This window comes from Thermothielavioides terrestris, chromosome 2 (assembly GCF_000226115.1).
Source record: "Thermothielavioides terrestris NRRL 8126 chromosome 2, complete sequence".
NCBI classification, from domain to species: Eukaryota; Fungi; Ascomycota; class Sordariomycetes; order Sordariales; family Chaetomiaceae; genus Thermothielavioides; species Thermothielavioides terrestris.
In genome coordinates this window covers 7,284,393-7,297,953 of record NC_016458.1, presented here as the reverse complement: position 1 = coordinate 7,297,953, position 13,561 = coordinate 7,284,393, and the positions used below count along the sequence as shown (strand labels likewise).

The 13,561-nt window shown below is 57.1% G+C and overlaps 3 protein-coding genes across 3 annotated transcripts; 1 reads left to right on the top strand and 2 right to left on the bottom strand.

Moving 5' to 3' along the window:
• Window positions 1–1,116: 1,116 nt before the first annotated feature.
• THITE_2046476 (SMC2-like protein) lies at window positions 1,117–5,073 on the top strand (the record flags this gene model as incomplete). Its single annotated transcript, XM_003653165.1, has 5 exons — window positions 1,117–1,143; window positions 1,207–1,247; window positions 1,314–1,434; window positions 1,503–4,588; window positions 4,809–5,073. The coding sequence occupies 5 exons, from the start codon at window positions 1,117–1,119 to the stop codon at window positions 5,071–5,073; spliced, it is 3,540 nt and encodes a 1,179-aa protein (XP_003653213.1).
• A 182-nt stretch (window positions 5,074–5,255) lies between these two features.
• On the bottom strand, window positions 5,256–7,274 carry THITE_2115383 (uncharacterized protein). Its single transcript, XM_003653164.1, has 4 exons — window positions 6,274–7,274; window positions 6,042–6,153; window positions 5,791–5,905; window positions 5,256–5,710 (listed from the first exon to the last, which is right to left on the bottom strand). Exons 1-4 carry the CDS (start codon window positions 7,126–7,128, stop codon window positions 5,473–5,475), a joined length of 1,320 nt encoding a protein of 439 aa, XP_003653212.1. The 5' UTR covers window positions 7,129–7,274; the 3' UTR covers window positions 5,256–5,472.
• A 3,812-nt stretch (window positions 7,275–11,086) lies between these two features.
• Window positions 11,087–12,207, bottom strand: THITE_2128871 (uncharacterized protein; the record flags this gene model as incomplete). Its single annotated transcript, XM_003653163.1, has 3 exons — window positions 11,087–11,724; window positions 11,933–12,122; window positions 12,172–12,207. The coding sequence occupies 3 exons, from the start codon at window positions 12,205–12,207 to the stop codon at window positions 11,087–11,089; spliced, it is 864 nt and encodes a 287-aa protein (XP_003653211.1).
• Window positions 12,208–13,561: the final 1,354 nt, after the last annotated feature.

Here is a 13,561-nt window from a genome sequence, read left to right as displayed (position 1 = left end):
CGGGCGTACTCCGAACCAGGCCGGGGGCCTCGGCGCGCGGCAATGGCGGCGATAACGGATGGGCATCAGATCGCGGCCGTTCAGATCATTGATTGATGCGCTTCACATCTGCAGGCTGCAGACTTGCACCGCATGGATGCTTTGTGTTGCCCGTGCACTGGTTATGCAGGAGTGTACTCGATGTCACGCAGCTTAAACGGGCTCAGCTCGGCGGCGACCTGGGGCTCTGAGAGGCAGCCGTATCGTACGGCAGTCGGGAAATCAGGTCGGTTAAACGATCCAGCGTCGGGGGACGGCGCATCCAGAGAAACAGGGTCCGGGCACGGATCAGAGCTCGGACAATGCATGCGAGCACAGAGATGTGGTTGGAGGCACTTGCGAAAAGAGGGCGAACTGACGACGAGGCGGATGTCGCCAGTTGGGACAACGACAGTAGCTGCGGCGTCCCTGGGACCGGATTGGGGGATCCCTGGCCCATGTTCTGACCAAGGTGGCCAATGGCCGCCAAGACAGCGCTAACACACCAAACGTTAGGCAGCGCACCAAACGTTCAGTTAATACCGATGATGCACAGTCCACTGGATCCTGCTCCACTACCCTACGTAATCCGCACACAGCCCGGTAATGATACCTGTATTCGGCCTGCTACACTCTAAGGTAGGTACTAACCTGTTCAGTCCGGGACACAAAAGCGTGCATTGCTGCAGAGAGGAGCCGCTAGTCTCTGTCAATAAACGATGGGTCCCATTAGAATGCTAATTTCCATCTAGAGATAGGTATATGTGCTTCGACAGCTGACACTTCGACCGTCATTCTCAGTCATGCAGGTGCCGGGGCTCCGCGGCAAGACTGAAGGCCGGATGTAATACCTAGTGTATGTAAGGTACATACGTTACGCACTCTGAATACGCTGCAGATCTCGGTGAAAGCGCACGTGCCAGCGTGCAGCCAACGTGCTGCGGGGCGACGGTTCCTGAATGGTAAACAAATAAACTGCTTGGGGCGACACGAGGGGCAGCGTGTCTTGGAATTTGGTTTTGCGACTCGCGCCCTTTTCCGAGTCCCGAAACGGATCGACACCCAGCAACTTGACGGGGACTCTTCCACAGCGCCACCATGAGAGTGACGGAATTGATTATCGACGTAGGTCGCGACGGATGCTGAAATTGTTTTGCAGCGTGCAGACTGCAGCTGACCCCGCAACAGGGCTTCAAGTCGTACGCGGTGCGCACCGTGATATCGGGATGGTAATTTGGCACCACGAGGCGGGAAACCCAAGGCTAGGCGGGGCGGGCGCTGACAGCAAGAGGCAGGGACGAGAGCTTCAACTCCATCACCGGCCTCAACGGCAGCGGCAAGTCCAACATCTTGGACGCCATCTGCTTCGTGCTGGGCATCACCAACATGTCCACCGTCCGGGCGCAGAACCTGCAGGTGAGGCGGACACACGCGCATTGCATGCCCCAGGGGGACAATGCGTTGGTCGCTGACAGTGCCGGCAGGACCTCATATACAAGCGCGGCCAGGCGGGCGTCACCAAGGCCAGCGTCACCATCGTGTTCGACAACCGGGACAAGAAGCGCTCGCCCATCGGATTCGAGGAGTACTCGACCATCAGCGTGACGCGCCAGATCGTTCTCGGCGGGACGACAAAGTACCTCATCAACGGCCACCGCGCCCAGCAACAGACTGTGCAGAACCTGTTCCAGTCGGTGCAGCTCAACATCAACAACCCTAATTTCCTGATCATGCAGGGGCGCATTACCAAGGTGTTGAACATGAAGGCCGTCGAAATCCTTGCCATGATCGAGGAGGCCGCCGGAACCCGCATGTTCGAGGACAGGAGGGACAAGGCGCTCAAGACCATGGCCAAGAAGGAGATGAAGCTTCAGGAGATCACTGAGCTTCTCCGCGACGAGATCGAACCGAAACTCGAGAAGCTACGGACCGAAAAGCGTGCCTTCCTCGACTTCCAGCAGACACAGAACGATCTCGAGCGCTTGACCAGGATCGTAGTGGCGCACGACTATGTGCGGTGTCAGGAGAAGCTGAAGCAATCCGCATCCGACCTCGAAGCAAAGAAGCAGCGAGAGAAGGACTTGGCGGAGTCGGCAGCACGGCTCAAGAGCGAGATATCTCATCTGGAAGAGGACCTGCAAAGGGTCAAGACGCAACGCGACAAAGAATTGCGCAAGGGCGGCAAGGCACAGGCGCTCGAGGAGGCGGTCAAAAAGCACTCCAATGAGTTGGTCCGCCTCGCGACCGTTGTGGACCTCAAGCGCAGCAGCATGTCAGAAGAGCAGGAGCGGAGGGCAGCCTGTGAGAAAACGGTTGCTGAGCTGGAGGCGACCCTGAAGGAGAAGACCAAGGCTTACGACAAGATCAAGGCCAAGTACGACGCTGCGAAAGAGGCGGCCGAGAAGCAGAGTCGGGAGGCAGAGTCGAAAGAAGAGCTGCTCCAGACCCTGCAGACCGGTGTTGCATCCAAGGAAGGCCAAGAGAACGGGTACCAGGGACAGCTGCAGGACGCGAGGAACCGAGTCACGGCGGCCGTGACGGAGCAGGAACAGGCAAAGATCAAGATTGCCCACCTCGAGAAGCGCATAAAGGAAGAGGAGCCGCGCGCTCTGAAGGCGAAGGAGCAAAATGCCGGGTTGCTCAAGGACATCGAGGGGCTGAAGCTCCAGGCGCAGAAGCTGGAAAAGGAGCTGGGCAAACTTGGCTTCCAGCCCGGGACGGAGCAGGAGATGTACAAACAAGAGAGCGCTCTCCAGCAAACCATCCGGAACCTGCGGCAGGAATCCGATGCCCTGAAGCGCAAGGTCGCCAACATCGACTTCCACTACGCAGATCCGGTGCCGAACTTCGACCGATCAAAAGTCAAGGGCCTGGTAGCACAGCTGTTCACGCTGGACAAGCAGTTTACACAAGCGGCTACCGCCCTCGAGATCTGCGCCGGCGGCCGACTCTACAACGTCGTCGTAGACACCGAGGTCACCGGCACGCAGCTGCTGCAGGGCGGAAGGCTTCGGAAACGGGTGACCATCATCCCCCTAAACAAGATCGCCGCTTTCAGGGCCTCTGCGCAGACCATTGCCACCGCTCAGAGACTTGCGCCTGGGAAGGTTGATCTAGCCCTGTCTCTTGTCGGGTACGACGAGGAGGTGTCGGCTGCTCTGGAGTACGTGTTTGGCAACACCTTGATTTGCGCAGACGCCGAGACAGCCAAGAGAGTGACCTTTGACCCGAACGTGAGGATGCGGAGTATCACGCTGGAGGGCGATGCCTACGATCCGTCAGGTACTCTGTCTGGCGGCAGTGCTCCGAACTCGAGCGGCGTTCTGGTTACCCTACAGAAGCTCAACGAGATTACTCGGCAGCTCAGGGAAGCGGAGGCATCGCTGGGCCAGCTGCAGGCACAGATTGCGCGGGAGAAGTCCAAGCTCGACCAGACGAAGAGGATAAAACAGGAGCTCGATCTCAAGACCCACGAGATCAAGCTCGCCGAGGAGCAAATCAGCGGTAACTCATCGTCGTCCATCATCCAAGAGGTGGAAAACATGAAGGAGACCATCTCTCAATTGAAGGAGTCGATCGTGGAAGCCAAGAGGCGGCAGGCCGAGGCAAACGCCGACATCAAGAGGATCGAGAAGGACATGAAGGACTTCGATAATAACAAAGACGCCAAGCTCGTCGAGCTCCAGTCCTCGGTGGACAAGCTCCGTGCCTCTCTCGAGAAGATGATGTCGTCAAACAAGGCTCTGCAGAAGGAACTGCAGACTGCCCAGCTCGACTCGGAGCAAGTCTCTGGCGACCTCGCTGCGGCGCGAGAACAGCTGCAGGACATCGACCTTTCACTCAAAGCCCAGCAGGAAGAGGTGGAGAATCTGGTCAAGCAGCAGCAGAAGGTCAAGGAGACGCACGATGCCGCCCAAGCCCAACTTGAGGAGGAACGTGCCAAGCTGCACGTCTTTGACGACGAGCTCCGCGCGCTCGAGGAAGCCATCCGGTCCAAGAACGCCCGTCTCGCCGAGGAAGGGCTCGAGAAGCAGAAACTAGGCCACCAAATCGAGAAGTTCCACAAGGAGCAGCAGGCGGCCGCGCAGAGCGTGGCCGACATGGAAGCGGCGCACGAGTGGATCGCGGACGCGCGCGACCAGTTTGGCCGGCCCGGCACGCCCTACGACTTCAAGGGCCAGAACATTGCCGAGTGCAAGGCGACGCACAAGAACCTGCTGGAGCGCAGCCAGGGCCTGCGCAAGAAGATCAACCCCAAGGTCATGAACATGATCGACAGCGTCGAGAAGAAGGAGGTGTCGCTCAAGCACATGATGAGGACCGTGATCCGCGACAAGCGCAAGATCGAGGAGACCATCGTCAGCCTGGACGACTACAAGAAGAAGGCGCTGCAGGAGACGTGGCAGAAGGTGAATGCCGACTTCGGCCAGATCTTCGCCGAGCTGCTGCCGGGCAGCTTCGCCAAGCTGGACCCGCCCGAGGGCAAGACCATCAGCGACGGGCTGGAGGTCAAGGTGAGCCTGGGCAAGGTCTGGAAGCAGTCCCTGACCGAGCTAAGCGGCGGCCAACGGTGCGTTTTTTTTTTTTTTTTTTTTTTTTTTTTTTTTTTTTTTTTTTTTTTTTTTTTTTTTTTTTTTTTTTTTTTTTTTTTTTTTTTTTTTTTTTTTTTTTTTTTTTTTTTTTTTTTTTTTTTTTTTTTTTCCTTCCCCCTTTCTTCCGTTTTTCCCCTTCATTAGCCATGCCCAACCCAGCTAAATAGTTAACTAACTCGATTTCTTACCCGGGCTCAGCTCGCTCATCGCGCTCTCCCTGATCATGGCGCTGCTCCAGTTCAAGCCGGCGCCCATGTACATCCTGGACGAGGTGGACGCGGCGCTGGACCTGTCGCACACGCAGAACATCGGCCGGCTCATCAAGACGCGCTTCAAGGGGTCCCAGTTCATCGTCGTCTCGCTCAAGGACGGCATGTTCCAGAACGCCAACCGCATCTTCCGCACCCGCTTCAGCGAGGGCACCAGCATGGTCCAGGCGCTGACGCCGGCCGATTTGAAGTGATTTTTTTTTTTTTTTTTTTTTTTTTTTTTTGGTTTTCCCCCCTCTCTTTTCTCGGGTTTTGTGAGGATGGGTGGGTGGTAGAACTCGCGGTAGCTGGACTGGGTTTGGTCAAGGGATGTTAGGAGAGGGCTCACCCGCTGGCTTGAGTTAAAGGTCTGTTTATCTGTATCTGTGTTCGGTAGTTGGACGGTGTGCGCCGATATGACTTGTTTTACTCTGTGACAATTGTCTTCCCCAGCACAATGGTTTGACACATGATTTGAGGTCCGGCCACGGGCTAGGGGGGGCAGTATTGGATGTGGAGTCTAAGCCGTGACGTCTTGTTTAAATTCAGTTCCCTGCTATACGCCTTTCCCGTCCTACCTACATATGTCACTTCCTCCTTGCCTTGGATATGATTCACTGCCTAATGTACACGTGGTTACCTCGCTCTAGCACCTCGACGGACATGCCCACCTCAACCCAGCTCTCCAGGTCGTCGGGGGAGGCGGTCCTTGGATAGAGAGGCGTCAGTTGCATGCCCAAACAGCCCATGTGCTTCGCGCCCTCGTCGACGTCTCTGAACTTCCGCAGAGACTTGTCGGGCTCCACCGGGTGGCGATGGCCCGTGTCTTGGTCGACGTTGGGCATTTTGCAGCTTGGAAGGGAGGGGCGTGTTAGTAAATACCGAGTCTGGTCAGAGTTGAGCTCAAGCACGGAAGCCCCATCCCGACATACCGGACCGTACGACAGGATACGTGGAAGGTCGAGGCGTCGCGCTTGCTCCCGGGCCCGGGAATGAAGCGGATCTTCTTCCACGTCTCTTCGTCATAGGGCGTGTCATCTCCGTCAACTGCCAAGTTAAGAGCATAGGATGTCAGTCATTGTGGAGAGGTCGCCGCAACGGTGGACAAGGCAAATGGTCGGACTAAGTGGGATGGCAGCTGCCCGCTCCACTGCACTGCATGTTCAGAGTCAACGCAACTCACCTATAATGTTAGCCCGGAACCTCCTGGGATCAAGGACTGGCAGGGTCTCGTCCTTGTCAATCTTGGTGTCAAAATGTCGGACGCTCGCCAGGTTCAGAAGATGCAAGGGATACTGTGCAGCCAGTTCCGACCACGGACAATCAGTCAGCTAAGAGCGGTGCCCCCGGTGCTATGGTGGCAATCGGGCCAATCTCGGAGCATGGGTGCCAAGGGGAAAAGGGGAGGTCCTCACGGCATCCTGGAAGCCAGTAACGGGCTGGTAGCCGGCCTCGTCTGCCGTCGGCGCACAGCGGTAGACGTTTCGCAGCTGGGCCGGGTCGATGCGGAAGAGGCCGAGCCTGTTGCTCACGCCCAGGTAGAGGCTGAGCTCCCGGGGTAGCTCCACCTCGAGATTGAGCGCCGTCACGGTCTCGCGCCAGATGGTCACCTCCTCGTAGGCGTAGCCGCGCGCGTCGATCTCCTCCCGCGACGGGAAGACCACGGGCAAGACGAACTCCTTCTCCGGGCGCGCGGGCCACCCACGCGCGAGCTTGGCGGCCGCCCAATCGAGGACGCCGCGCAGCCCCCGTTCCTGCCAGGGAAAGCGGACCAGCAGGAACGGCTCGGCGACTCTGGCCGACAGCTGGCCGCGGGCCTTGGCGATGTCCGGCAGGAAGAGGTCGACCTGCACGGTGGCGAGCAGCGGGAACTCGCGCTGGGTGATGAACCGCCACACATGCGCGCCCTTCTCATCGGCCGGTGTCTGCAGGCCGACGGGGAACGGACTCTTGAGCTGGGCGAAGGTGTAGAGCCGATCAAACTCCAGGCCGGTCGGCAGCACCTTGCTCTGGGCGACCTCGATGCCCCTGCACGACTTGAGCGGGTAGATCCAGAGGCTGCGGATCTTGGCCCGGCCCGATGCGCCGCCGCTCTTCTGCGCGCCGTTCACGTCATCTTTGGCTTGTGAGCGCCCAAGGCCGGCTTGGGTGTGTGTTTCGAGGAGCGCATCGCGCTTGGAAGGCGGCACCGGGGGGAAGTAAATGAGCAGAGGCAGGAAGAAGACGAAAACGGTGATGAGCACCAGAAAAGCACCTGGTGCGTCTATCATTGGCCCGCGGCCCGCGGCCGTGCTCCCGTCCATTGCCGATTTGGTGGCGTTGCTGTTGTTAACGGGACTTTCAACACCTGGCTAAGGTTGGTTCTTAGCGGCCGCCCCAGCTGTTCAGGGGCAGGGCAGTTGAGCCTTGAGGACGGTGCGTCTCATACTGTGTTTCGTGTATTTACCCGTGACTGTATATTACGTATGTTGACTGACAATACAATGACAGCTCATTTTTGGACTCGGCACATCACCCTTCTTCTTTCCATTTATTGGGCAGTTATAATGCGAGAGCAAGTTTGTTCACTAGATCAATCAAAGTCATTCAATTTTTATATGTTACACAGGTAACTATTTGAGAGTTTGGAGGGGTTTAGGTGCCAATCACTGTTACCTACCTAGCTGTAAGGAATGCGAGACACATGGTATGAGCTAATGGCCTGTCCTTGTGGCAATGGTCGTCAATGAGGAAGCAGCAAAAGCCGGAAACAGCTACAGGAAAATGCTGTGAGTGTATCGAGCTCATAAGACAGACGGATGAATCCTGTTGTCCAACAGCGGCCCTGTCAACAGGATGCATGGACATCCATTCAAAATTCTCACTACCTGTTCTGTAACCTACAAACGCCGACAGAACGAGCGGCCCTAGTTAAACCGAGAAGACGCGGCTGGTTGCGTTACAGCAATAGCAGCCGCAAGCTTACCACAGCCTCTTTGCTCGTAGGTATGACAGGCGGTGTTCTGACACAATCACCATGTGGACGCATATTGCATACCCAACCAGAAGACCAAAATAGAAGCTTTCTCCCGAGATCATGGAGTCAAGCGGCTTTGTCAACTTGAAACATGTGAGAGGGATAGACCGATGTCGAAGTCGAACCTGTGTCGGATTACGGCCCCAAATTGAGCCGGCAATCTGACGTAGAGCAGCGTTCGACTGGATTTTAACCTCGCCGACCCGATTTGCCGTTGGATCTTAATCATCTCTCTATATTGCGTAAAGTTGCAACGATCGGACTCTCATTTTCTGAGTGCTCGACCGGGTTTGGCTGTCCTGTGCAATGTCCACACAAGCACCGCGGTCCCAAGCATGCATTATTTCCGGGATCCCGCCCCGAAACCAGCGGCTGCAGGCGCCAATTCGGGCAATGCTTGAGGCTGCGTGGCCCTGGCATGGTGGTCGAGTCTGATTTTTGCCCGGCGTGCAGTGTGACGGAAGCTGGATCTGTCATTGAACAATGTGACTAGTAACAATATCACTGACGTATAAGCGCCGGGGCCAGAAGGGGGTGGGTGGTGGCCAGAATTCCGAGGGAGAGGATAACGTTGGCGCATCCACAAGCAGCGCTCTGCAGTCAGTAATCAGGTATTTATTCCATACATCTGCTTGGGACGAAGCAACCCTATCATTTCCCGGAAAGAAAAAGTCCCAACTGGTAAGTGAGGCTGAGGAAACGAGACCCGGGAGAAGAAGGATGCTGAATTCTTCCGGCCGTTGAACTGATCAATGCCTTCGTGGGACACGACGTTCATATTCCGTCAGAGCCTTCAACTGTGCTTGGCCGAGCAACAAGTGCAATCCTCAGACAGACGCCTAGACTGGCAGCAACACTAACTTGGGTGGTGTTCGCCTGCTCAGAGAGGAGCCGTGGCCTTCGCGCTTGCGGTATGGACAGTGAACTTCTTCGGGCTTCTCTAGCAGCAGAGGTGTACAGGCCGGAAGCTCGCGGAAGTCGTCAAACGGTAGAGTCACCGGTTAAGATGCCACTGACCATCACGTCGGCCGCCCTGTCTTCTGGGCAACCTTGCCGCCGGCAATATCGATGGCATGGAGGCGCGGCGTTGTTGCCCACTCAGGAAAGGCACGCGACGCGAATCGGAACAAGAGATGAGGCTAGCGTATAATGGACGACCTGAACAACAGCCGTCTCTTGAATGGGCTCCACAGCAGGCGTGCGCCTGGTGGGACGGAATAGTGTAATGTCGAACCCACGAGTTCACGGGAGCAACTGCGCAGGGCTAACTAGTGCTCCCGGAAAGAGTTGCATACGATGAGATCGACGAGATCAGCATGGTGGTGACCCGGAAACCCCGAATCCGCCGCCCTGCCATACATAGGTCCTCTCGTTCGACACGAACAGCATGTGAACGGTTAGCCTTGGACAGGCTCCGGCCGGGGATCTCGGGGGTCGCCGGCGCACGGGCTGGCGATTCGAAGATCGGAGAGCCCACAACTGGCCATCGTTCGATAAAATTGTCCGTTAATGCAGAGTACATACAGGGCGTGTCGTGTCGGGCATTCTTCTCGAAGGCCGAGCTCCTGAGGTCGAATCTGTTGGAGGTTGAAGGTGGCGCTAGAGTTGGGTGGAACTAAAATTCATGCACTGGCCCAGATGACGCAGAGGACACCAAACACACACTACGGAATACTGACACTTAATCTTAGAATAATGCTGAACGCCAGCGCCGCGGCCCCTGGCAACTGGGTCGGTTGCACGGACGCTCCGCCTCCTCGCTGTGTTGTCGGGGAAGCTCGGCCGTGGCAGGCACGGAAATCACCACTCGATGAGCTAATGTTGCCGCATGAACTTGGTTCATCACCAAGCCAATACTTCATTTCAACATCTGTGGGCCGCGGAGATCTCCAAAACCTTGAGAGAACCACCGCGCCGGGCCTCCCACCTTGTGTCTGGAGGGTGTAGTGTCCACGCACAGCGCCCACAATAACTCAGGTATCAACCTAGGCAAGAAAAGCAGAAGGCATGTCCAAGCTGGATGGCTGAGCGGAAGTCCTGACACGCAAGTCCCAATGCACGGCATTCCCTGGCCCATGATGGACGCTTCAGTTTACAAAGTACGACACACTTTCATGCCCTGCTCAAGATAGCGTTAACATTACCTACGGTACCTTACAACAGTGTGTGAGGGAACGGCAAGGTTCAGTGACTGGGGAAAGGACCCATTGGGGAAAGAACAACATGGAGCTGTCCATGTCGATGGTAGCTTCCTAGTGTACTGTACACAAGGAAGGTATGCTATTCCTGTCAAATCGATCAATGAGGATAAACAACCGGCTTCACCGAGGATGTTGCCCGTGAGGATGTTGCCCGTGAGATCGTCCAATGTTCTTGCTCATAATATTTTCCTGACGTATAGGCAGGGAAGGAAGGAAGCAATGGATGGAAGCACTTTCCGTGATGGACCATGGTGGTGAGGAACCACCAACCCCTGGTTCCGCCAAATTTTCGAACCTTCCGTTACCTCATTATTTTCCGGGCAGGTACGGAGTATTCCGCCCTACACATGCCCGACCGAAATTGCCCTCCGAATTGATGCGCCCTGTCGACAGTCACGCAGGCATACACTACCTAGTGTATCTCCGCTCAGGGTACTTGATTTTCCACGACTTACGTGCCGAGGACATCAAGTTCCCGGGTCAAGCTGTCTTAATACCGCGGCGCAATTGCAGGATCATACCTTTATTATGAAGTTCGTCCCAACATCCGCTGGTTCAGGGACTTCGCCGGCACCAGGGTGTCGTGCTATCAAGGGGCCTGGTAACTCTCAACCACTCCTTACACTAACCTAGGTAATGTTACAGTAGTAGTTGCCGCTTCTTCCTTTTCTCCCCACACACCACCTAATCAGATCTTGATGCCAAAAATGGCACCGACCGGCGCCATCCTTTACACGACAGGCGCTGCATTGAGACGTTTTGACTCGATGCTGCTTTGCATACCCGCCGTCGTTCACCATCGCGACGGAGCAACCTATGAACGTGGACGCGGTGGAACCTTGCTACCGTGCTACCATGTCCGTACGGTGCGGTACCAGATGGACGGGGCATGGCGGTTGAAGGTTGTAGCGGCGCGTCTCCTGCACCTATCGCTGCTGCATCGCTGCTGCATGCTCCCATCTTGCGTCCCTCTGGATCGGATCGGCTCCACCGTTGGCGCGCGGACCAACTTCACTTTCGGGACGGCGGAGGGCGCATACCCTGGCAAGGCTTGGGAGTGCAGGCCCGATATTCGCGGACCTGCATGGGTCCAGGACTGCATGGGTCGGGGTCTGGCTGGCTGCTGACGATGTGTGTGGTTTGGCGCCGGTCCACTGGCGAGGTGCCCTGCCCACCCTGCTTTGTGAAGGTTGGGAGCGGTGCGAAATGCTTTCCCACCAGACCGTGCGCATCGACAACGCGCGTGCGCTTCACTTTCCGCATTCGTCCATTCATCAACGTCCTATTCGGCACGGAAGCCATGTGTTCACTTCGCCGCAACATGTGGCCGCTAGCACCATCGGAGGCATGTCCCACCGTGCTGGCGCCGCTAGCAGGTGGAGCAAGGGCGCTGGCAAGGGGCGGCGGACCCAGCTGTGACCCCGGCATCACCAGTGGCCCAACCACGCTAGCACCAACGGCTGCTGTGCGACGAGGGGATGCGCTGGGACACACATCAGATGAACCACCGGCATGAGGGCGGGGAGTCTGCAAACGGCCCTGCCCGCCGACGCCGATCAAACTATGAAGGCCAATGGCGTCCTGCTTCCAGATTTCCCAAACAGGAGAAGCGGCGCCTATGGACGCGTTCGTAGGAATCCGCACATACACTACTGCGGTTCATACATGCGGCATCTTCAACTCCCATCACTTCGTCCCCCGGTCGACATCATCGTGGGTGAGGCCCACCCACGCGCCCTGTCGCCGTTTTCTATACTACATACATCACACTATTGCAACACTTTCGATGAGACTGTGGACGAATCTGACGACCCTTGTCAAGCGAAATACGCTAGCAGAGTAACTACACTAGCTCACCGCGCAAGAGACTTCTGCCGCCTTCTGCCGGGGCCCCGTCAGGGGGGCGGACGAGGAGACAAGGTTGTCCTGCCTTGCATTCCATAATGGCGGAGAAGATCCGAGACCAGCCGCCGTGCCTGGGCCTTTGCAGAAAGTCAGCCGTGAGAGCCTCAGACGGGAGGACCAGCCAGTGCGGTTCTTCTCCGTGCTAACCATCAATCGCAGGCAACTTCCGTTCTACGCGGACGGAGCCTTACAACGGCAGAGTCAACCAGCTCAGGGCCCTCGCGCATTGGTTGTGTGATCACTTCTGAACTGTTTGCCTGAGCTGGAGGTGTCTACTAACACTACACAGTGCAGTAGTGGAAAACGCCCTCCCGAGGGGCCGGGAAGAGAAGCTCCCCGGAGAAAGGGTCAATCCACCTGTGACGGCTCCTGTGGAAGCAGCGCAGGAAGTTACTGGGCCTGGTTCGAACCAGGGTTGCCCTTTATGACGGCCACCCCTCCCCTAACGTTACCGCGCACGCCTCTTGGACCGGCCCGGGGCCAAGCTGATCCTGGACGACTCACCCCCCTCGCCGTTAGTGTTGGCTTGGGTCGCCGCTAACTGATCGACTGATAATAAGATCCAGCTTAACGAGCTTATGCCCTGCACTACAACGGCTCCCAAGGATCTCTCGTCTTGCCAATATCGGCCGTCCGTGATCTCTCCTTGCATGGGCCGCGATCCCTCGACACGGCACTCGTTCTTCTGCGCTAGTTTCCAAGCAGAGCCACCGTTGCATTCAGCAGTTGCTGGCTGCGTCTCATTACCACCCCGGAGGGCCAGATTCGGTCTCTCCCACGTCACGCACGCCCCGTCTCTTCACCAGCCGCCGCTTTCGCCATCCCTACCGGGTAGCGTTTTGCCAGCTGAGCTTGTACTGTGTACTGTGTTACTGCGTCGCACACCCACCGGACCGGCAGGTTTGCCGCCTTGTCAGCCTGCACCAAGTACAGTACCTTGCCCCTCGATTGTCCCAGAACCGTCACATCCCGCAACGGGACGGTGGGATCGCCCAGTCCCGCCGCCTCAGGGAATTGCTGAGCTGCCCAGGGTTGCCGCCAACCTCTCATTGTACCGCTGATAGGAGCCACATTCCGGGGGGGTAGGGTATGGTTACCTTGGCTGTATCCATCTGGCCAACGATTGCCCAGTCACGGTGGTATCCCGCCTGCAAACCCACGTCCGTACCAAGAATCGACCGGCTCCGCAAACCGATTCCATCCTTTCACCCTATAAGTGGGCAATACACTACCTCTCAACCTCGAAGCGCCGAGTCCTGGGGAGCCTGACCCTTGCCGGCGACAGCTTTCTTGCTGGCAGCGGCCCGCTCAGTCCCGCTTCCCACACACCACCGGGGAGAACCCGCCAGGGTTCCGCGAAAGGTTGCCACCTGTGCATACATACGGATACATACGCAGTACGCGTAACTTGGCTGGCATCCGTCTCACGAAGCTGAGCGGAGACCCTGCCCAGTCCATCCCAGCGGTATACCGAACACCCCAGACCCCATAATTCCCACTTCTGGACTCACCCCTGACGCTCTGCCAATCTGTCGTTCGCCCAACGCCCGGGGGCGGCTTTGAGTCTCCCGCTTTGCCATC